Source organism: Sander vitreus, chromosome 7, assembly GCF_031162955.1.
Source record: "Sander vitreus isolate 19-12246 chromosome 7, sanVit1, whole genome shotgun sequence".
NCBI classification, from domain to species: domain Eukaryota; kingdom Metazoa; phylum Chordata; class Actinopteri; order Perciformes; family Percidae; genus Sander; species Sander vitreus.
The window spans coordinates 16,356,359-16,379,639 of record NC_135861.1 but is presented as its reverse complement, the minus strand read 5'-3'; the positions used below and the strand labels follow the sequence as shown (position 1 = coordinate 16,379,639).

The 23,281-nt window shown below is 40.0% G+C and overlaps 3 protein-coding genes across 4 annotated transcripts in view; 1 reads left to right on the top strand and 2 right to left on the bottom strand.

Moving 5' to 3' along the window:
• Positions 1-322: 322 nt before the first annotated feature.
• On the bottom strand, positions 323-12,962 carry smc1a (structural maintenance of chromosomes 1A). Its single transcript, XM_078254971.1, has 26 exons — positions 12,567-12,962; positions 11,294-11,482; positions 10,720-10,832; positions 10,143-10,346; positions 9,546-9,784; positions 9,179-9,437; positions 8,629-8,769; positions 8,253-8,335; positions 8,048-8,147; positions 7,470-7,577; positions 7,132-7,317; positions 6,195-6,374; positions 5,893-6,039; positions 5,161-5,298; positions 4,950-5,066; positions 4,751-4,857; positions 4,501-4,642; positions 3,945-4,090; positions 3,686-3,839; positions 3,492-3,599; positions 3,088-3,244; positions 2,738-2,892; positions 2,386-2,537; positions 2,199-2,268; positions 1,976-2,086; positions 323-1,118 (listed from the first exon to the last, which is right to left on the bottom strand). Exons 1-26 carry the CDS (start codon positions 12,673-12,675, stop codon positions 1,038-1,040), a joined length of 3,696 nt encoding a protein of 1,231 aa, XP_078111097.1. The 5' UTR covers positions 12,676-12,962; the 3' UTR covers positions 323-1,037.
• Positions 12,963-13,547: 585 nt separating this feature from the next.
• ribc1 (RIB43A domain with coiled-coils 1) lies at positions 13,548-16,787 on the top strand. Its single transcript, XM_078253954.1, has 7 exons — positions 13,548-13,746; positions 13,934-14,151; positions 14,266-14,380; positions 14,763-14,881; positions 15,459-15,695; positions 16,313-16,479; positions 16,706-16,787. Exons 1-7 carry the CDS (start codon positions 13,548-13,550, stop codon positions 16,785-16,787), a joined length of 1,137 nt encoding a protein of 378 aa, XP_078110080.1.
• Positions 16,788-18,577: 1,790 nt separating this feature from the next.
• Positions 18,578-23,281, bottom strand: part of l1cama (L1 cell adhesion molecule, paralog a) — a 39,269-nt gene continuing 34,565 nt past the window's right edge. For both annotated transcript variants that reach the window (XM_078254967.1, XM_078254968.1), the window contains 7 exons: positions 22,851-22,973; positions 22,380-22,556; positions 22,161-22,274; positions 21,873-22,022; positions 21,320-21,451; positions 20,293-20,365; positions 18,578-19,868 (listed from right to left, as the gene is read on the bottom strand). In XM_078254967.1, coding sequence (XP_078111093.1) covers positions 19,625-19,868; positions 20,293-20,365; positions 21,320-21,451; positions 21,873-22,022; positions 22,161-22,274; positions 22,380-22,556; positions 22,851-22,973 — 1,013 coding nt within the window. In that variant the 3' untranslated portion in view covers positions 18,578-19,624. The remainder of the gene's footprint in view (positions 19,869-20,292; positions 20,366-21,319; positions 21,452-21,872; positions 22,023-22,160; positions 22,275-22,379; positions 22,557-22,850; positions 22,974-23,281) is intronic.

Below are 23,281 nucleotides of genomic sequence, written 5' to 3'. Positions count from 1 at the left end.
GAGTTTGCTCTATTAAATAATTATCAAATCTAATGATGGAAAAGCCTTGTAATGAGACAGTTAGTGCAGATGTAGCCTAGATGAGAAGATGCATGTTTTGGACGCTGGCCCAGCTGAAGTTACGGTGTGAAAACTGAGATCCTCTAAAAATAGTCTTGACTAGTAAAGCACAGACTTCCCCTTATGGTATGGAAACTAATGCAGCAAATGCATTCTGCACTATAGGTTCAAATAAAGGAAAGAAAAACAGATTCACAAAGCTGTCAAGCAGCGGCCGTTGCATGGTTGCATTATAAAGTAAACAAAATAAAAGGAGCTTAAATAATTCAAATTGTATTTATTGAAGCAAATCAATCAATAAAACAGACCTGACAAAATAGTCTCTCTTGACTTTCCCATTTTCCTAAGGCTGATTCAGAATGTATTTCCTTTGACAAAATCTTCTGATGACAGTTTTGGCTCCATGATCATATTATAGCACTGCCTAGTGGGTTTTCTTTAGCACACGGGAATGTATCCACCATACTGTAACAACAGTTTCCAGATTAAGCTTTTATATCAAAAAAAAATAAAATAAAAAAAAATAAAAGATAGCACATGAAAATGGAAATACATATTTTAGTACAGAATCAGATCCCAGGCAAAGGCTTTAAAGCACACCAATGAAAAGAGGACCGTAAACAGTATAAAAGCTCTGAGAACAAACACTTGTTTCAGGTAAATTCAACACATTTTACGTGATACAAATTCTACAGTCTGTTAAAAAGGTTTGATTCCCTCTCATTTTCACTTGATTATAATTCATTTTTATGGATTATTACAATCACTCATGTATGGCTGAATTGAGAAGGGGCAGTCTTTTATAATGGTTGTTACTGTCTATAAGGAACAACAACAAAAAAACTCACTAATTCACTACTCCAATTATTATTCCCAAAAAATAATACAAAAAACATGTAAGACCTATTGAATACATGATCTGTCATGCCAAAAATCCAACTTGGATGCCAACTTGCCAAAATGCCGGTGTGCTCGTCCTATTCATTTGGATTTGGGTTGGCATCAGGATACTGGGAGAGGTCAAAAGTAAGCACTTTGCTGATGACACAATCTCCTTGCTGTGAGTCGAAGAGAAAGAAAAACAGTTAATACTTTAATCCTATGTACAGCAGATATGTCCAATGTGTTGTTTATTTACCAACAGGCAGGTTTCTGCTGGATTCTTGACAGATTTTAATGATGCCATGTTTGAAACTAGACGTTCTAAATCTGACTTATTATGATGACTTATTCCAAATCTATATGACAAGTTTTCTGCAGTATTGTATAAGACGTTTTAATACCATACAGAATGCAGTTTAATACCTTTCTCAAGGTCATACCGGTCAAAGAAAGAACACCAGTAACCAGTACGGACAATGAAGCCTATTATTTATTCTATACATTCATTTATATCACATTTTTGTGATACTTCCCAGCTCTATAACACAATCATTTCTAATTACATAATTAATCAATTAACTTGGACCCAAAGAAGTGCACACTGGATGGATGGATTAATCAAATAAAAAAACTCATTAATTTATTTTTGTTAATTTACGTTTTCGCCAAATTAACATTTGCCCGTTATGAGACTGTTTGCTACAGGTCTGATGGTGCTGACTGAACACAAAAGGTTTAAAACAGCCTCCTGCATCCACCATCCACTGTCACACCAATCTCTATGGTAGTTAGACACATTACACACATTACATGTCCCGACAGCCCACAACCACAGAAGAAAGAAAAGAGAGAACTAATGTGACTAATGGTCTACAGCAGGCAAGAAAAAAGAAATTCAAGACTTTTTGAGGGAACTGAATTCAATGATTTTAATATGTTTTAAGACTAGCAGATAAGCTGTAATATACAACAGCCAAAGATTCATGGCTGTATTTAATTTAGTATTGTGTATAGACAATATTGAGAAACACACCTCTGGATAAACACCGATGAGTGAGTCGGCCTTGGTGTAGAATTCCTCCTTCAGAGAAATGACGATGGCCTGGAAGTTCTGCACCGACTGGTCTTTGATGTAATTGGCCACCTTGAGGGTACAGGGGAAAATTAGAGTTGTAGTTTGTATTTAATGTGAAGAGCAGCATTCATTTAAAAAAAAAGAAAAAAGAAAATAAACTGAAACATATCATTTTACAGACCTTGCCAATGTTAGTGTTGTCCAGAGCAGCGTCAATCTCATCCAGGACAAAGAAGGGGGCAGGTTTGTAGCTAGAGACAAGCAGGAGAAATGTTGTTACCAAACGGTGCAGACATCGTCAATGGCTTTCAAGCATTGTTAATAAATCAAACATGTATTAAGACTCTGTACTCGTCTGTTGTTTGCACCTGTGAATAGCAAAGAGCAGAGCCAGGGCAGCAACAGTCTTCTCTCCTCCAGACAGGTTGTCCATGGGTCTGAACCTCTTTCCTGGAGCCACACAGTTATAGTTGATGCCATCCAGGTATGGCTCCTCTGGGTTTTCTGGGCCAAGGAAAGCCTACAGAAGAGGGACATACTCATTGTAAAATGTTTTGCTTTACAATACATAATGTTCCAAATTAAAAGTTCAAGTACATGATCTGTGACATGTGTTTTACTGCCACAGCATAAACAACATTTTGTACTGTGGCATTGAGTTTATGTAGGTCATTGTTAAATATATTTAAAAAAAAAAAAAAATAATAAATGGAGGCATACCTGGGCACTGCTGTTGCGTGAGAGGGCCTTGTAGATCTCATCAATGTTGGTGGCCACAGACTCAAAGCAATTATTGAAACGATCAAACCTTTCCTTCTTGATCTGCTCAAAGGCTTGCTTGGCCTTCTTGGCTCTTTTACGAGCAGCCTCAAACTCTGAAAGAAAGATGCACAAAAACCATGAGATCACACAGGAATTATATTATTAAGAGCTCTAGAAAGGTACTGAGACCTGCATATATATATATATATATATATATATATATATATATATATATATATATATATATATATATATATATATATATATATATATATATATCTCTCTGTATCATTATCCTCCCATCTCACCGTCACTGGTCTCTTGGAACTTGTCCCTGACACTCTCGAGTTTCTCCATGGCCTTCATGTTGGGTGCGCTGATCCTCTGAAGGATACTCTGCTGCTCGTTCAGACGCTGCTGCAGCGTGTTCGTCTCCGCCTTGATCTCTTCCTCTGACAGTACATCCTGGGATTAAATAAGTGTACCTTAAACTACAGACGTCACATATCTGCTGTAACTGGCTCTTTTTCCTCTTTAGTATATAATCAAGCACCTTGTAACGGTGTAGATAAAAGTGCTATATTAGTCTTGTTCTCGTCACCTAGAAAACCAAATAGCACAAATCTAGAGAACTGATGTCACATTTAATGAGGGAAGGAGGTCAAGTTGAATTGTTTAAATGTAGGGCATTGGTGTTGTGTGGACTAGCTACCTTAAGGTCTTCAGACAGGTTGCTGTAGTCGATCTCTATGAGAGCCTCTTTAGCGAGAACACTGCTGGACGTCCTCTGGCTGCTGGACTCCTCTGTCTGGGAGCTCCCCTGGAAAAGCAAAACAAAAGAACGTCATTTTTCATTTCACTCCCTAGGGTATGAAAGTTAACTCCTGTATGAGTGTTTGCGTTTACCTCTCCCTGGCTGATATCATCCATTGTTCCAGAATGAAGAGGCAACCTGATGTCCTGCATTTTGCAGGCTTGTAGCAAGTTGTGACGGTCACTGCGCTTCTGCTCTAGTTTGGTCTCAATGGCTGTGACCTCCTTCTGGAGCTGAGTCAACTCCCTGGTAGATACAAAAACATTTGTAGTACAACTCCAAGGTAATATTTATATTTTATGACTTAATTTAAAAAAAATATATATGTTTGTGTGTTTTGCAGCCACCGACTTGTTGGCGCCACCCAGTTTTTTGCGGATCTCCTCCATATCATGGTTCTTATCATTGACTTCAGATTTCTTGGTGAGGTGCTGGTTCTTCAGGTCCTGCAGTTGGGCCATTGTCTCATCAATGATCTTCATGTGTCTGTGCTCTTCCTGCAGGTAGACAAGAAAGATGACAAAAACACACACAAGTGAGAATTAACTTGATGTCAAAGTTGAGGACAAAGTAGATTTTAAGTAGGGCTGTCAATCGAATATTTAATTGTGATTAGTTGCATAATTGTCCATAGTTGATTCATACATTTTTATCATTTTATTTGTTTAAAAGGGATATTGTTTTGGGGAGGGGGGGGGGGGGCTTGATCTGCTTTTTAATGATCGTTGATTTATTTTAATAATTAAGCCTGTTACTCAGAACGGGAAGTCTCTTTAGATTAAGTGTGTGGCTCTTGAAAGAGCCTTTAATTTGTGATTCAGGATCAGGATTATCGCGATGTTATTATAGCCTTAATTTTGACAGCCCTAATTATAAGAAGTTTTCATCGTTCACTTCATGTTTTTACCTTCTTTAGTCGCTCTATTTCAGCCTCGTCCTTCTTGACGGTCTGCTCCCACATCATGACTTTCTCCTGGTCCTCCTTCAGCTGATTCTTCTCATAGTCTACCTGGATACCCAGGCGGGTCTTCTGGGTCTCAAACTCTAGACTGAAGCAAAATGTTGCATATCAGGTTAGACAACATAGGAAACCTGCAACAGGTCAACTAACACTGTGGAAAGAACCGACACTTAAACTGACTCATCACTAAACTCACCGCTTCTTTGCAATCTCATTCTGCCTCTTCACCTTCTCCTCCTCAAACTCTCTGATGTTCCTCACTCCAATCTCCTTACAGAACTCAATGAACACCTCATCCTCCACCTGGAAAACAAAAACGTTTATATTGACATTACTGCAATATCACACATTCGTAGACAGGCTTCTGAATGGACCACACTTGGTGTCAGTCTCACCAGGTTCATGCGGTCTCGCAGGTCGGTGATCTCCCTCTCACGGGACTGGATGATCCTCTTGATGTCGTTGATGCGAGGGCCAAAGTTTGCCAATTCACTCTCTAGCTTAGACTTCTCCTACATGGCACAAATGAAACAACTTTTAATGCAGCAGTCACTATAGCAATAACAATCAGGAAGAGAAAAATGCTGAGGTGTAGCCAGGCTGTACCTGCATGTTGAGGGAGAGGTGACGGGTTTTCGTCTGTTCCAGATCACTCTGGGAGTACTTGAGTCTCATCTGCAGACCGTGGGCCTGAGACTGCACCTGACGCAGCTCTGCCTCCTTCCTCTTGGCCTTCATTTGCTCCTACAAAGAAAAACATTAAATGGAAATGGTTGTGAATTTACTTCCAAGTGACAATCCATCAAACAGTCAGTGACTATTAATCAAAAACATTTCAAATTTCGAGGTTATCCAGGCAATAACAACTGCATTCTAGAGGTGTGAATCTTCACCGATCTCCCGATTCGATTACGATTATCATGTCAGCGATTCGATATCTCGATGCGTCAAATACATTTTTCTATTAAAGCCATATAGGATATTTAATTCATAGCTTTTCAAGCTTCAAAAACAAAACATTCTGCAGTGCTCTAATACTAAATAAATTGGATACATAAAACTACAGCACTGAGCACATGGCACTTCCTGAATGTGCAAGACATAACAGAATATGTAAACAGAAATGTCGTTAGGCCTACATTAAATTGTAAACAGAAATAATCGATTATGGCCTGGCCGATTATCGATGCAGCATCTTCCATGTCCACGATTCGATGCATCGATTATTTGATTAATTTCAACACCTCTACTGCATTCCTACAAACATTTTGACTCAAAAGACAGGATATCCTGATAACTAACTTACAGACAGACAGAGAGGACCAATAATAATCAAACCTTGAGCTCTTCAGTGAGTTTTTCTTTCTTCTCCTTAAGCTTGTCCACTGCCTTCTCATCCCAGCGCCTGGCCTTGGCCTTCAGGTCGCTGGCTCCTCCAGAGATGACTCCAGACTTCTGGAACAGAGTACCATCCAGGGCTACCGTCTGGACACACAGAGACAAGGAGAGGTTAAGTGGAAGAATAGACAAAATTCTACCAAATCATCAGGTGGCCATGCTAGCCAATCCTTTCATTTTCATACAAAAATGTTGATAATATATGTCCAACCTCAGTAAGTGCGCTAAATGAAGTCAAATACCTTGTGTCTGTATGGCCCTCCGAAAGCAATCCTTCGTGCATCCTCTACGTTCTCACAGACCAGGGCGTTGCCACATGCATACTGGAGGGCTTTCTTGATGTGAGGAGGCTCATAGCGAATCACATCAATCACCAGTTTGGCTCCTCGCAGTTCCCTCAGTTTCTCATCTGTTGGTTTCACCTTTGATAAGACAAGAGAAATAAGAGGTTTTTGGTAGTAGAATTTTAAGCAAGAAATCAATAACCCAATATTAGAGCTGCAACGATTAGTCGAGTAATAATAATAATCGCCATCTATTTTGATAACCGATAAATCGTTAAAAATGCTGTTTTCGGCCTCTTAAATATGGAGATTTCCTGCTGTTCTCCATTTTATTCAAGTTTGGGGTTTGGAATGTGGGAAAAAAAAAAAGACCTTTAAAGACATCACCTAGGATTTTGAGAAACTGGGATGGACATTTTTCTTATCAATTGTATTATTAATTATTATAAATATTATTAATTTTTCATTGCAGATTTTTCAATATTTTCTGACATTTTATAGACCAAAGAAATAAGAAACCGAAGAAAATAATCAGCAGATTAATCGATAATGAAAAAAGTTTTTAGTTGCGGCCTTACCTAATATAGCCGGCTGAAAAAAAACATAGCTTGTAAACTATGCAGCCACATTATGGTGTTTCAATTAGTAGCTTTAATATAACAATACAAATTAGGTGGATGTGGATCATCTGGTCATCAGAGTGATACAAGAAGCTTCAAGGCAAATTTGATGTTGTTTTTTTTTCATTTGACAAGTGTAGTTCCATTGGAACTAGACACATTTTGTGAGCCTGACTTAAACCTCTTCTAGCTCAAGATTGCCACTTTGAGACTGTATACTCTAACCACCGCAATACTCTTGAGTAGAGCTATCATCTGTACTTTCTAGTATTCACCTCGAGGTAGTCGAGAGGAAGGAAGGTCTCGGGCTCTCCTCTCTGCTCCTTGATGTATTGAATACAATCTCTGCCAGTCTTCTCTGAGTCAACAATGATGGCGTCCATGTTTTTGCCCAACACTTTGGTCACAGCAATCTGATACTTCTTCTGAGTGGGCTGGCACAGGTCGATTAGACGACCATACTGCAGATAGAGAGAGAGAGCAGCATTGTTTTTTTACTAATCTGAGTATATTTAACACTTTCATTAAATAAAGAAAGGAAGGAAAAAATGGTAGTCTTGCAAGCATAAGAAATTTGATAATATTGTTCTGAATAATGCCACAGATGCCTTACCACAGAGCCAGGGTAGAGTCTTTTGATACTCTCCATGATCTCAGCCTTGCGCTGCTGGCGACTGTTCTCCTGCCTGTCGATTCTGGCGTCTCCCAGCTGCTCCATTACCTACAGCAAAAGCCAATAATAATGGGACTTGTTACAGACTTTTTCACAGCTGACATTTTAACTTGTCAATCACAGGTGTTACTATAATAACAACATCAACAGGAGTGTCAGTGGCAGGCATGCTGGCCCACTGGCTTGGATTAGTGGCACACCTAGCCATCATTTATTTTATTTGTCACACGCTTTTCCCTGGTATGTGGAAATATCTGCAGTGAGATCTTTTCTATTGATTTACATGAAGAAATTTAGTTTTCTCCTGATGGAGCTTGAAGTCTTGCTTAACAACACTGTTACAGGGTAACAGATGCAATCATGAACTCAATGTCTTCCAGAGAATGGTCTCTAACTACAGCACACTGAAATCATTGGAAGTCAGCCAAGATGAAGTCATTTGCTTTTCTTCCCTTGTGTGTGTGTGTGTGTGTGTGTGTGTGTGTGTGTGTGTGTGTGTGTGTGTGTGTATTAAGCACCTGGTTAAGCTCCGTGTTGATCTCATCGATTCTCCTCTTGGCCATCTCCACCTCCTCAGTCAGTTCCTCCTCCATGCGCTTCTGCTCATCCAGTGACTGCCTGAGGTTACAGGACAAAAGAGTGAATAGAGGCGCATAATAAATAAAAACCTAAGAAATCAATAAGCTAATGTTGAGATGGTGAACAAAAATTGGAGCAGCATACCTGCTGGTGGTAATGTAATCCTCTAATTTCTCAATGCGTTTCTGGTTTTCCTCAATTTCACGGATCTTTTGTTTGATTTTGGCCTGGAGAGAAACAAAAAAATATATATATACATTATAATAATAATAATAATAATAATAATAATAATAATAATAATAATAAATATATATATATATCTCATTTTTTATATATACAATTATTATTATTATTATTATTATTATTATTATTATTATTATTATTAGATATATAAAAAGTTAATTATTATTTTACATGAAATCATACGAGGTACAATTCCAGTGTAATTTATTAAATTGTAATCTATTACTAAATCAATTTAGTCAGTCACAGGCAAAGCTGCCATCATCATCTTATTTACCTCTGTCTCCACTTTCTTCCTCTCCTCCAAGTCCAGGCGGTCCTGGTCGGCCTTCTGGTCGCGGTTGAACTTCTCCAGCTCCTGTGCCAGGGTGGCAGCGCGTTTACTGGCCTCCTCCTTTAGACGATGGTACTGCTTGACCTGGGGGGGGGGGGGGGGAGAAGCAGTGGGTCATACAAAGCCATCTATATTTTGAGGTAGATCTGATTTCAAGACAAACATTTGAGATCCAATTCACACACCAAAACCTGGGATTTGCATGTGCTAGCTTTCCAATTATACCATCATCTTAATGTCAAACCACTGAATGAATTTTAAGAGGCCTATGCAAAATTAAAATGAGTTGTCTTTAACAATATACAGTCAGTTAGGATGTTAGTCAGATATTTTACTGCAATCTTAATATAGTATAAATGTCTCCCTGGAGAATAAGTACCACTACTTTAATTGTATCAACTAAATAAAATCCTGTAAATAATAAATTACTGAATCATAATAAATTATGAATCGAGGGGCCCTTAAATGTGTACAACATTCTAACAGATCAGACCTGGTTTTCCTCCAGGGTCAGGTCTTGGCCCTGGCTCTGCGCCTCCTCCTCCATGCGCTCCTCAAACTCTTGCTTGGCCAGCTCCACCGCCTTCATCTCTTTATCAAGCTCATCCATGTCCCCCTTGCGTTTCTTGTACATCTTCTGGGCATTTTGCAATGACTTGCGTGCTGCCTCGAGCTTCTTGATCTTGTGTGAGGTGTTCTCTTTGGCCTTGATGTACTGCGGCCTCTTTTGGTTCAACTCAGAGTCTTTCTCTCTGTGGGCAAAGTCAAGTGATTAACAAAGCCCTAGGTTTTAAATGCCATTAGTTATACAGTAGTAGTAGTAGTAGGTGTGAGAAGGCCATCATGACATTGTCACTTACTTGATTTCTTTCTCAATAGTCTGCTGCTCCCTCATCAGCCTGCCCAGCTCCTTCTTCTTGTCCTTGAGCTCCTCCTCCACATGGTCCATCTTTTTACGGTCCTTATCGATCTCCTTGTTCCGCTGGCCCAGCTCTTTATTCAGCTTCTCAATCTCAGTCTCATTGTGGTACAGCTTGAAGAGCTGCAACTGAACACTAGCCCTGGCCACTTCGTCTTTCAGACGCTGGTACCGCTCAGCCTGGTAGAATGATGGGAGGATAGACAGACAAACAGTGTGATGGGGTAAATGATGTGTTTTGTATAATGATTGCATTTATTTGACTAGAGAACACTGAGATTAAAAATATTCTTTTCAAGAGTGTCATGACCAAAATAGGCAGCTATAACGGTGGGTTAAAGGGCAAATTACATAAGACAGATAACACAAAATATCCAGCAAATCAACATAGGTAATCAAATTACAAAAATAATCAAAAACCCATCTTAACAACTAACCCTTAAAACCAAAACTTTAAATTCAAGGGGCTAAAGTTACTTTTAATTTCCAATACACGCAGGACACAAATACATAGAAGTAAAGTCATTTGAGTACATACCTCCTCCTTCTCTTGCTTGGCTTCTTTGCGCTCAGCAGCAATGTTTTTCTTACGATGGTAATTGAACTGCGTGTCCTCCTCTGCTTTCACCATTTCCTTCTTCCTGCGTTCGTACTCCTGGGCCAGCTCTCCAGAACGTGAGATTTCCTCAAACAGAGCTGTCCGCTCCTTGGGGTTCTTCATGGCAATAGACTCCACAGCTCCCTGGAGGGAGAATAAGCAGGGAACTACGGTTAACAATAGCAACTGTCAACACAATGTAACAAGCTATTTATTAAACACTACAAAACTGATATTTTGGGTCTCTGCTCTAATTAGCCAGGTCATATTCAAAGCTGTGCTACCCAGTCGGACGGCACATGCATGGCTACATTAAAGCTTTAGTGCGTAACATTTTTTATATTAATGAACATCCGTTACATTCAAGCCATTGCCAAATGAGTTGATACAAAGCGAATTAAGACTATCAGCTCCACAAAACTCTTTCTGTATTTCTCTGTATGGCTATGTTCAGAAACTGGTGTCCTCCGGCGTAAAATCGTCGTAAAATCGAGTGGATTCAGGATTTGAATCTCACCTGAAAAACCAGGAAGTTCCTAGCCTTGATCAAAATGCCAAGTTTTTCCAGCTCTTCACTGTATTCAGGAAGGCCCACCACCTTGTTGTTGATGCGGTACTCAGAGGAGGAACCTGATGCCCACATGCACATTAAAGGAGATAAAAACATCAGAAACATTAGCCTATCAAAAGCCCATACAAGATGGAAGCAATGGTCTCTCATTGAACGTGTCCAATGAAAGACAATTGTCTTATAATAAACAGATATTTGCATAATATAATGTGTTGCCTAACTAGCTTTGATTTTACAATGACAAAAATAAAGTTCTGGTATGGTTTGAAAATGAGGCCCTTTCATATGTACTGGCAGTAGCATTGCCATGGTTGTGCAGCTGTACTTGGACATATGGCTTATAGTTGCACTGATGCTACACTACACACAACATTTCTAAATGCTGCAAAGTGCATGCCTTCTAATTTCTGGTACAAGTGACAGAAGAAAGTTATTAGACCAATGTTTTTCATTTCATTCGCATAAGCATGAATGAAAAGTAAGCATACATTCCAACATGACTGTCAACGGTGGTTCATACCAATAATGACCCTTGTGAAGGAGCGTTCCTCTCCGTTATCCTCCTGATACACCATGCTGACAAAGGCTCTGTTGGCAGCTGGTTTCCCTACAGGTGCTCCATGGATTAGATCTTTCAGAGTCTTCACACGCAGGTTGCTGGTCTTCTCCGCCAACACAAAGCTGATGGCATCCATAAGGTTGGATTTTCCTACAACATCAGCATTCACATTTTTAATAACCTATACAAATCTAATATGAAAACACAATATATACAAATATGATTTATTAGGTACACCTACGGTACAAACTATCGTCAGGACCTTTTTATGTGCAGTTTTATGTACAATTCTTGTTTGTTCAGTTTACTCTTTGTGTTATGGTCAAGCCCCAGCGTATATCGCTGAACTATTAAAGCAGCACGTTCCTCTGAGGTTAAGGTCTGCTGACCAGCTACTCCTTGTTGTCCCTAGAACGCGATCGAGATCGAGCGTTCTCAGTCGTGGCCCCAAGGTTGTGGAATGAATTGCTTCTGCATGTCAGATTGGCCCCCAGTGTTCACAGTTTTAAATCACGACTTAAAACTCACTTTTATTCATTGGCCTTTAAACCGGCTTGAGAGCTGTATTGTGTATTTTATTTTTCTAGTATGTTATTTGTTTTTAAATGTTTGTTTTGTTACTCGCGTGTTTAAAATCATGTCAATGTCCAGCACTTTGGTCAACCTGGTTGTTTTAAATGTGCTTTACAAATAAAGTTGGATTGGATTGGATTGATTAAAATCTAGTAATTTTAAAGGCTGTCGTTAGTTGTGACGTTTCATTGGATGGCTAAGAAGTCTTTCCAAGATTGTTGTCCTCGTCCTATGTAAATCACGCTGGGCATTACCTATGTGTGTTCTATATGCTATATATCAAACATGATAAACTATAAATTTGCAAGAGAAAATGTGATAATATTAACGTTTGCTTTTTTTGTTGTTGCCAAAAACAAATTATGTAAAATCATTTACACAACAAATGAATTGCTATGCACACATGCAACGCTGTACAAGCTGATAGTCACAAATCATAACATTGAAATAATCAACAGAGTGCAAAATGATAACGTTAGATTGTAGGTTAATTAGTACGAAAGGTAATCAAACTGCTGTCCAGCAAGGCAAGCCATATATTATATGCCATGAACCAGAAGTTGTCATATCTAAAGACAGCGGTGAATTAGAGCACTGCGTTTACCGTTAGCCAATGCTAGCAAACATTAGTCGCGAGTTAACGTTTGCAATGATAACATACCAGATCCATTGGGTCCGATGATTGCAGTGAACTTATGAAAAGGTCCAATGATCTGTCTTCCTTTATACGACTTGAAGTTTTCGATCTCTATCAGTTTTAAATAACCCATCTTCGTTATATTTGCGCCGCTGTTCTGAAAACAACTGCAGTGGATATTAGCTCGTAAAATGTTAGCTAGCTAATGCTAACAACTAATGTTTACCGAACAAGCAATCTCAAATACGAAATATGCACGCAAATAAATGAACCTCTCTGTTCAATCTATTGCAGGCCTATGCATATGTCACATTATGAACTGCATATTTAGTTTAATAATCAAAATAGCTTCATAATCTTAATCAAATAGACGCGATGCGGTTGTGACAACAATGCGCCATTTTACAATCCAACAGGAAGATCCTGGAGCGCGCGAGTAACGAAACCTCACAGTTTATCGCGAGACCAAATGGAGGTGTTTGGAGTTGCTCTCACGACCTCAGAATTGTGCCAATTTTATTCCACCACTAACGTTTAAGTATGTAAATTACACAATACGTTATGTTAATTTCAAAGAGCCTTAATGTTTTGCGCATATGTACCACTCACTTTTGTGATTTATGTCTAACAACGCACAAAGCGTACAGCAGATGACCATGAGTTACCATGGTTACCAAGGGCATCTAAACACAACAGAATCTGACCAGCGAAACTCCTTCATTCACTGAGGGGCTGTATGCTGTCCCTATATTGACTGAAATAATTTTGCCAAATCTGTAATGTCAGAGGTAAGTGTTGCTTTAGATCTGTGATCACTTTCTATCTTTAAAGAAAATACAACTGAATTGAAAAAGGTTTTTGTGTGATTTTGTCCTGTCATGATAGGAAGATGAATGGACCAGGATGTAATAGTTCATTTAACACAGTAATCCCTTTGCAGCAAGAGTATCAGCCATATAATTCAGCATTGATGTGTCTCCTCCAGGCTCATTAGAAACTGAAAACATGTACAAAGTTGATTTGCCTGTAGAGCAGTCCTTAGAAAAGGCTGTGGAGAGGCGAAGGTCTGCAGAAACGGCACGCAAGGCCCGGATCTTCAACACCCGGATCCGTGTGATGGGCCTTGATCTTGATGCTCTCAACCAACAGGTCCAGGAGAAAAAACATCAGCAAAACATGGAGATACAACGGGGCAACGCTTTTGGTAAACTATGGGCATGATGAGAGCCAGGGAGTGGTCAGAATGAGATCAGTTGAATCACAACCATTATTTGCCCATTTACACTAAGTCCCAAATAAGAATATTGCCTTAGGCCATCTCCATTTATGAAATCACCTTTCACCACTAATGAGCATTAATCATAAGTGTCCTTATATTCATTGCATTGTAGACACGCTGGGAGAATATCACAATAAAGCACTGCTGCAGCAAGACATTGATGAAAGAGAGAAGCGGGCGGCTTTGCACACTGACCTGACCCAGTATTGGGCCACTCATCAGCGTAAAGAGGACTCACACGATGCTGATCTCAAGTGTGGCCTGAAGGGGGCATTCAGGATCACCATTCCAGAGGGTGAGCTGGGGCCTGCCAGTATGAAAATCTTTCAGGTAGGTGCTTGGTGTGCATGAAAGACCAGTGGAACAAAATCCAATCGAATGTTTAAATTGTTAATCACATTACCCCCGCCCCTGTTAAGCACTGTGTCCTTGTTTCATGTACAGGGAGAGGGTATCGGAGAGGAGCAAAGGAGGAGAGAACAAATGAAAAAGACAGACAGGGATCTGCGAGCACAGAAGGAAGACAAAGAGAAAAGGCACATGGGAGACAAGCACAGAGGTGAAAAGAGACAAACACAAGCGCACACACACACACACTGATTGTATGCTAGACTCTGTAAATCACACACTTAATTCATGCTTTCCTGAACAAACAATCACACACTCCTACGCACAGCCCTTATTGCCAGGTGGCATTGATGGATGCTTATCCCAGAGAGCCATTATGTACGTATGAGTATGTGAAGTAATGTACAATGGATTTCATGGGTAATGCAGGTGTAAAAAACACACAGTAGGTGAAGTAGCTGATTTCCAACATGTGTGTGTGTGTGTGTGTGTGTGTGTGTGTGTGTGTGTGTGTGTGTGTGTGTGTGTGTGTGTGTGTGTGCGCGTGTGTGTGTGTGTGTGTGTGTGTGTGTGTGTGTGTGTGTGTGTCACAGATATGCTAGTGAGCAAAGAGCTGGTGCATCAGGACCTTAGGGGAGTGCAGCAAAATGCACTAGAGGGGGAGTGTAAGAAAGCTGCCCGCATCGCACTTGACAACTACAATCAAGCTCTGGTACAGTAAACGCATGTGCACACACATACACAGCCTGCTGATGTGGATGTTCAAAGCAAAATCCACTTGGGTTTTGAGCCCTGGCATGGTGTTCTCAGGTGGGATTTTGAAATTGAAATTGGTAATTAAAAAACGTTAAGTGATGCGTGCACACTTGCTGCATGAAGGTGGCCATCATATTAGTTAGTATCAAGCAACATGGATGATTAAACCGCTTTGATGTATGCGTGGGCCCTGTCTGTTTGTAAAAGCTCCCATTTAGCTCTCCCCTCATTTGCCTGAATGCACTCGGCTGAATCCTCCATTGGGAGGCATCATTATAAATCCTTCAGGTCATGGTATTTTTCATGACAATTATGTGGTTTCTCTAATAACCACTCACATGCACAATGCACAAGCAAATACAGCTGACTGAGTGGATCTCTCAGGAGGACATTCACCATATGGCTGACTCTATGTTAGAAGTAACCACATATTAGAGGTTGGGTTTGGTGAAGCTCCTGCTATTCTAATTACTAAGAGAATGATCAATCAACTGCCCCAGTGGTAAGGCCTCACCATGTCCCGCTCCCCTCAGGCTGCAGAGCGGGCAGAGAAACTGAAGGAGCAGCACAGGCAGGAGGAAAGGGAGAACCTTGCAGAGATGCAGCACACTCTGACATCCGACATAATGACAGAGTGTGCAGAGGTTGCAAAGAGAGAGGTGGAAGGAGGGAGGCCCCCCCGGGTTCTGGTAGACAAGTGGAAGGGGATGAGCCCTGAGCAGCTGAGTGCCATCCACAGGGAGAGAGAAGAGCAGCGTCTTGAGAAACAGGTACTGCTCCAAACTCCTCAGTTCTATTTTTCTGCAGAATTCCTTCAAAACTGTGGTTCTCAACCTTTTTTATATATTTCCTTTATTTGCCAAGTACATTTACACATACAAGGAATGTATCATCTGCATTTAACCCATCCTAACTAATTAGGAGCAGTGGGCAGCCATAGTCCTTTTGACTTTTGACCCCTTAATTTTAAAAGATGGGTGACAGATTGATAGAAAACGTCTTAGCAGGGGAATGAACACCATACTCTCTATTAACATGCTGGTCTAAAATGTCCAAAAACCAACACACCAGTGACCCATCCATTAAATATTTCCACTAATTTGTTTATTTTTCTACTTTTGAACTTCTCTTCACAGGTTGCATATGACCAAAGAGGCATTATTCCTTCTCAGAAGAGTATTTAAAAAAACAGAAATATGTTTTTTTTCTGCTTTCTTATCCTATTAGCCTTCTGTAAACCCCTCAGATTTATCTTTCAGACTTTTGGTAAAATCCCAACCTCCAGGTTGAGAACCACTCTTTCATAAGAAAGTTTTTTAACCCAGTATTCAACATAACAATTCCACTCAGGTTTAGCATTTATATCTTTATTTCTTGTCATCTTTAGAGACAACGTGATGCTGAAAAGATTCAGGATGCAGCTTGGGAACTCCAGCTCCTGAAGCTGTCCAGAGAAGCAGAGGAGCAGGAGAGGAGAGTAGAAGAGCTGAGGAGAGAGAAGAGGACTCAGACAGACCTTTACAACACGCAACTGGCCAGAGAGCAGCAGGCATAGTAAGCACTGCACACACACATATATACACACCGACTATTCAAGCAGTAGTCAGCAAATGTATTTTGGGTGTAGGTGATGAAATACTCAAATGTAGGATTCAGATTTAAATAACCATTTTTGGAAATATTTACTCACTGTGTGTGTGTGTGTGTGTGTGTGTGTGTGTGTGTGTGTGTGTGTGTGTGTGTGTGTGTGTGTGTGTGTGTGTGTGTATGTGTGCCACAGTCAGGAGTACCTGAACAAGAAGCTATACACCAACAAACCCAGCAAGGAATACTTTTATCAATTCAACACCGGCTCCCGCTGAACCACCACCACACTTTGCTTGTTCCCCTGTGACAATGTGCTAATAAAATCTATTGATTGTTATACTCACACTCAATGTGAATTGAATCCTGATTAATCAATACTTGCTGCTTATTTTTGAAGTGACACATGCATTGATTTTATAAGCTGATACTTAGGACAAGAAAGGGACCTTTTTTTGTTACAGATTGTTCCACATATTTTATTTTTCAGTCATAAATCCAGTTACAATGGTAGATTCATAATGCAGTTACAGTTATATTGGCCCCATATGTGGTACAAGTCCACTCAACCCCTGTCGTTCACCCATGATACATATAAATACCACCAGTCCCATTGTGCACCCCACACACAAATATATATATATATATACACACACACACACCCGGCTGTGACACACACTCCCTACCCCTCCTTCCTCCACTATTTTCTCTCACCCCTCTCCTTCCACTCGGGCATTGTTTAAAATATGTCTGCTTTTTTTTTTTTTGTTCTAAAGAACCTGCTCTAAACAAACCAATTCACTTTTTTTAATCATTTAAACATAAATAAATAAAAAGATGAAAAACAACAGCAGAAAAGCAAAGACCAGTGTCCTCAGCTTTCCCCTTGACACATGAAAAGCAAATAGTGAGTGGCAGTCGAGTGAGTATCTGTGTGTGTACACTCATTTCTCATTCAAAGCTAACATTTGCACCGAACACTGACAAACACAGATGTTTAGCAACAGATAATCAAGTTAGAATATTGGCATATTTTGTGTCATTTGTTGTTCCTGTATGAAAATAGATTTTTTTTAAAGCTTTATTTGTCCTGAGTGTGTTTTTGTAACCAACAACAGGGAGCTTACACACACCTCCTTCAGTGTCACTAGCCGGTTTGGGAGTCCCATATACTTTACCTCAGGGACTGTCAGGTGTTGTTTGACCAGTGTCAAGCTTTTATTTGAATAGGGAAACTGAGTCAGCAACGTTGCATATAGGTACTCCCTGTGGTATGCACAAACCAGCTCGCTGCATCCCCGCCTCTCATAACCGCATCAGACAAAAACTCCACAGATATTCACTGCACTGCAATGCAAGATGGTTATAGGCATGAACGCAATCTTAGCTTTCATTGTAATGGAACTACTACTACCACTAAATGACACTAATGTACATTTTTTGATTTTGAAATGTTTGCAAACATTTAGAGAACAATGTGGCAGTTCTATCCCCTTTTTATTTCCCTTTTCCCCCTCAACTGAACTACTTCTTTGCTAAAACAGCCAAATCTCACTGCAATTATTTGTCAAAAATGGAAAGAATAGTAGTGAATTCATAGAATAGTACAAAGAAGAAAAATGACAACTTGCAACACTTTTAAATAAAGTTAAGTGGTTTAAAACCTGCACATTTTTCACATTTTATATCAAACACGGTTGGGTTCATCAAAACACTCTTTAAGGGTTGTATTTACATTCTGTGGAGAAAAAAACTGTTCTTCTGATAACCACCTTGTAGCTCAGATTTTTCTTTTTAATCAGTAGCATGTAAATACAATATCTGCCCAGCTCTGAAAAGAATACATTCTCTGTGTTTGATGTAAATACCAACTGCTTGCCTTTATTATACATCAACTGGCAATCATTACGCCTGTCTGCAATATCAACTTGCATTGATGAGAGTCTGAAAATAAAACATGAGAGTGTTCAACCACAAGACTCCACTCTCTGATCTGTAAATATACATAAATACTGCTCCTCAAACAGTTTGCCAAGTATGAGATGGACAGGTATGAAAAGAGTGTTAATAGAGACAACAATGTTTTTAATACAGTGTATAAAGAGACAAAGACAGATACAGAAAGCTACACATAGGTCTCGACACAAAAAATTACAATATCATTTCCAATAATGACATTACACTTCTGGTGGGAAGGCGAGAGAGTAATGACATCAATCTGGTGCTCTATGCAGACCCAGCAGGCACAGGAACTTATAAGGAGCATGTACATATCTATAATACTGTATTATGGCTAAATAGATAGATGTAGATGCAGCTATATACACCAGATGCTACTCAGCATGTTCACAGCAAGTTCCCCATATGCATACAATGTTATTTATAGTAAGAAACTTGGCTTCACTTAGTTTCAATGAAAATGTCTTGATCTGTGAAATATTTCAATAAAGAGAAGTCATGGGTTTTATATAAATAGTGTAAAAACAATGGCAATAATAAAAAATAATAAAAATGGCAGATAACAAAAAAGGATGTTTTGTATTAAAAATGGCACTGGAAAGTACAATCTGAGACATCAAATGGCATTAGACGTACAAATGTGCGAAATAATATAAAGCATGATAAATATCTAAGACTTTTAACAGCAGCATGTGCTGTCTGTTTCCCCACACTAGGCTCTACCATAATCATCCTCCTCTTTCAATGCACTACTCTGCATCTCTATGACCATACCTACAATCCCTCTGATATTTCTACATGTACAACATTCTGTTTTTATCTTTCTATAGAGTTGTCTGCAGAGAGAAAGAAAAGGAGATAAATTAATGTAATTAAGATATGTTGTAAACTACACAGATAAAAGGAGGTTGAAGGGGGGTCAAAAGACATCTTTAGGTCAGTCAAACTTGTATCACATTGTCCACTACTTTGGACACTCCTTTGGTCAAAACAGTCTAGTCGTTCGGATGACTGCCAGGGGCATCTGAATAGTCAATATATTGATTGTATATTAGTCGTTAAACTACAGATCAGCAAGTCAGTAGGGAACAGGAGCGTATGGGCACATTTGTGTTGACATGTTTTGGTCTGATGGGCCCAGGTGGATGTGTGGGGGTTAATCGAGGATGGTGACTGAGTTGGGCATGCCATTGGTGGGGTTGAGCAGGGAGTTGTCTGGCAGGCCATGCAGCGCCTCTGGACCCTCGCTGGGCCGACTGAACTGGCTGACCAGAGACTCATCCATGTTGAGCTCAGTGGTTATGGCACTGCTGCCGTTGAAGTCCAGGTTGTCCTCGCTGCACAGCTTGCTCTCCTCGCCCAGGGACGGCAGGCTGGCCGTGCACTTCTCCTCAAGGTCACTACAGTATGTGAGAGCACAGAAGAGGTCAAAAACAAGACATATTATCATAAGGCGTGTAAAACAAATAATGGTTATTCACCAAGCTTTTTGATCTGGAAAATAATAATAGTTGCAGCACATATACAACATAATACTTTACTCTATGATTATACAAAATGTAACAGGGAAGTCAGTAGGTAAGTAAGGCATCGGCAGGGGATAATAAATAAGTGGGTTTGGAATCACATCACAGCATACCTTTCTAGAGATCTGCTTAGCAGAGGCAGGCATTAGGGAGAAGAAGCACAATGACAGGAACACAAAGGGTTAGGAAAAGCAAACAGTGCTGAGGGAATCAGGGCTTTATTAGGAGTTAAAATTTAAATTATCTATAGAAACATACTGTAACACCCAAAGAGACGATGTGCATTTAAATGACAAACCTGTACTCTCCAAAAGTCTCATCCTTCATGGGCCGTGCTTCTGAGTCCATTGGACCCTCTTCTTTATCTTTCACTGCAAAGGAGATTATTGGATTTTGTTATCAGAAGGATCTCAACCATTTTTCTCTCTAAGCCACTGTCTCAGACATCGATAATGACATTCTGTCAAACAAAAAGACAAGATAACACTAAGTGAGCAAAAAGATGTAGACTGTAGACAGAATGTGTTTATTTATGTGGTTTAAAGTTTAATATTTGACTTAATTTCTCGTCTGACATTTAGCGTTATAGTTACTATTCAAATGATTTAAATAATTAATTGTTCACAAGTATAATGCCAGTTGGTATGGTCAGATTTATTATTCAATTAGCCCTTGCTTTTTGCACAATTAAGTGTACTTTAAAAGGAGCCAGCCACTTGTTTCTCCCTCGTGTAGAAAGGGATGAAAGGCCGGTGCTCTTCTCTGACCAGTCAGACAGTGGCCTGCAGGTTGCAGTTACTCTGGTGGTTTGTGATTATTATTTCACAGCCCTTTTCAGGGCATAGCCTCTTACTGTCACAGTAAGAAAGTGCAGGCTTAGAGGTCTGTTTCACTACATGTTTGATGTGAAGGCTGCAAGGGAGAAGGTTGGCCAAGTGAGAACTTGTCAATTATTTGGATATGGAGCGACTTGATCACACACAGAATTTTAAACATGGTGCAGTCTTATTTTACTGTCTTCTTCTTTCCAGTGAAAATACTATTGTTTAATGTGGTGCATTCCTGTAACTGCTAGGCTTCTTTTTCTGCCACAGTGTCATTTTTCAGACAGCTTTATGGCTCCAGACTGTCCGGTGTCACCCACAAAGCTTGTGTAAAGTGTGACAGCATTTGTCTGACATTGTATTGTTTTTCCACACAGGCTTATAAGGAGGAACAAATATAACACATTCTTTAAGAAAAGTTGCTCAAGGCCTCAACCATTTTTTTTGTTCAACATCTCTACCGATGAATGCTTAACACTCATTTTGGGGGGCTGCCCTTACCTGAATACTTCCCCCCTTTACTCCTCTTGATGAAACAGAGGATGAGCAGTATCAATAGCAGCAGCACGATGGCGCTCACAACACCAATGAACCAGCCCTGCGTTGCAAAGCTTGGCTGCACCTCCGTCACTCCTTCAGAGGGAAAAGAAGAGGCAAGACAAGAAAAAAAAAAAAAAAAAGACAAGAGTTTTTGTAATGTAAAAACAGGATGAAAGTACAAGAGGAGTGGAAAGGATGAAACTGGTAGGAGAAACAAGATAAAAGAGGGAGAAGAATCTAGAGCAAAAGAGACAGAGCATTATGCATTCTGACAGGGTGGCATTGCATTGGGAACCAAAGAACACAGCACAATACGCCAAACAAACACGTAATGGATCATTGCATATGGCTAACCAAGCTCTCTTCTCATATGAGTCTTTTAAGCAATTCACAGGCAGTGGAGAGAACTGCAAGACACTCTCTTTAGGATCAGGCTTTATATTTAGATGTGGGAAGCCCAGAGGAATGAACAGAGAAGATGAAAGGAAAGAGGATGAATGAAGGCTCAAAGTACCTGTTCCTTCTGTCTTGATTTCAGTCTCGAAGAAGGTGGTGTTGCTGTAGGTGAAGAGTAGATGATAATGAGAGCCAGGAGTCAGGCCCTGGAGCTGGTAGAAAGACTGAGAGGAGTTCACCTTCTCTGTTTTCTTCAATTTACTGCCATCTGCAGAGACATGACATGAACCTTGATTTCCTTTTTCTTGTTTAGGAAAGTGAAACTATTGCCAAGATGGAGTAATGGTTTTAAAAGGTTGAACATATTGAAGTTTTCCTTATGCACTTATTAGTGTAGATATCATACCATTTTTGTTGAGGTAGTGGACCTGGAAGCAAACATTCCTGTGTCTCTTCTTGGCCACCCAGCTGAGGTTAACAAAGTTTTCCCCAACAGACAGGTGGATGTCGGCAGGAGGCACTGCGAGACATTCAGACAGTGGAATCAAATTCTCGATCTAATACAATCTGGTCCTGTTTGTGTCAGATCTGTGATAGTGAAGAACGCTGTAAATCATCTTTGTACCTCCATCCAGTGTGGTGGCACCCTCCCTCATGATGGGCTCTCCGTCCCCTGCAGCAGTGCGCCCCCTCACAAAGAAGCGATAGTGGCTGTAGTGGTCCAGGCCTTTCAGGGTAAGGTGGATGACTGTGGGGTCGTCTATTGTCTCTACCTGCATGGGGCTGTCATCACTCTCCACAACTGACCACAGCACAGCAGAAAAAACATTCAATCACAACTTGATCTTCAACACATCGTTATGGGTGACACATTGACTGACTGATGAGCATCATTAGGAGGCTATGCTTTGACATTTTTCTAGTGTTATTGATTTAGCTGGAAACTAATTGTGTAGTGTTATTCATACTACTGATGTTTTCACTGATGTCTTCAATGCAGAATAGAAGCACTTATTAGCTTCTATAGCACTTAACAAAATCATTGATATGTCTGATGTTGGTTATTTTGTGGGCTAGGGGTGTAAACAATGCTCACTCTGTTGGTACTGCAGTAGATATCCAATAAGGACTCCATTGGGGTGGCCAGGAGGCGTCCAGTGGAGGGTCATTTCTGTCTCTGATGGGCTGTCCAGCATCAGGGACATGGGAGGACCAGGAACTAGCAGCAACACAAAATGAAAATGGATTAGGCTTAAAATGAATTTTGATACTATTTTGATATACCATCACCTATTTTCTCTCAAACAACTGCCTGCTCAATAATATCTATCCCTATCTATTCATTTCACCCTCCTCTTCTTAACTGCCCTCCACCTACTCAATCTCTGGATATCAGTGTCATTTTCTCTGTTGTAATACACTATCCATCTCTCCCTTCCTCCCATCTTGCCCCATTTGTGTCTCCCTGTCTGTAATTAAACCTGTTTACCCACTTTATCTATCACCTCCCCCCATTTCAGCCTCATC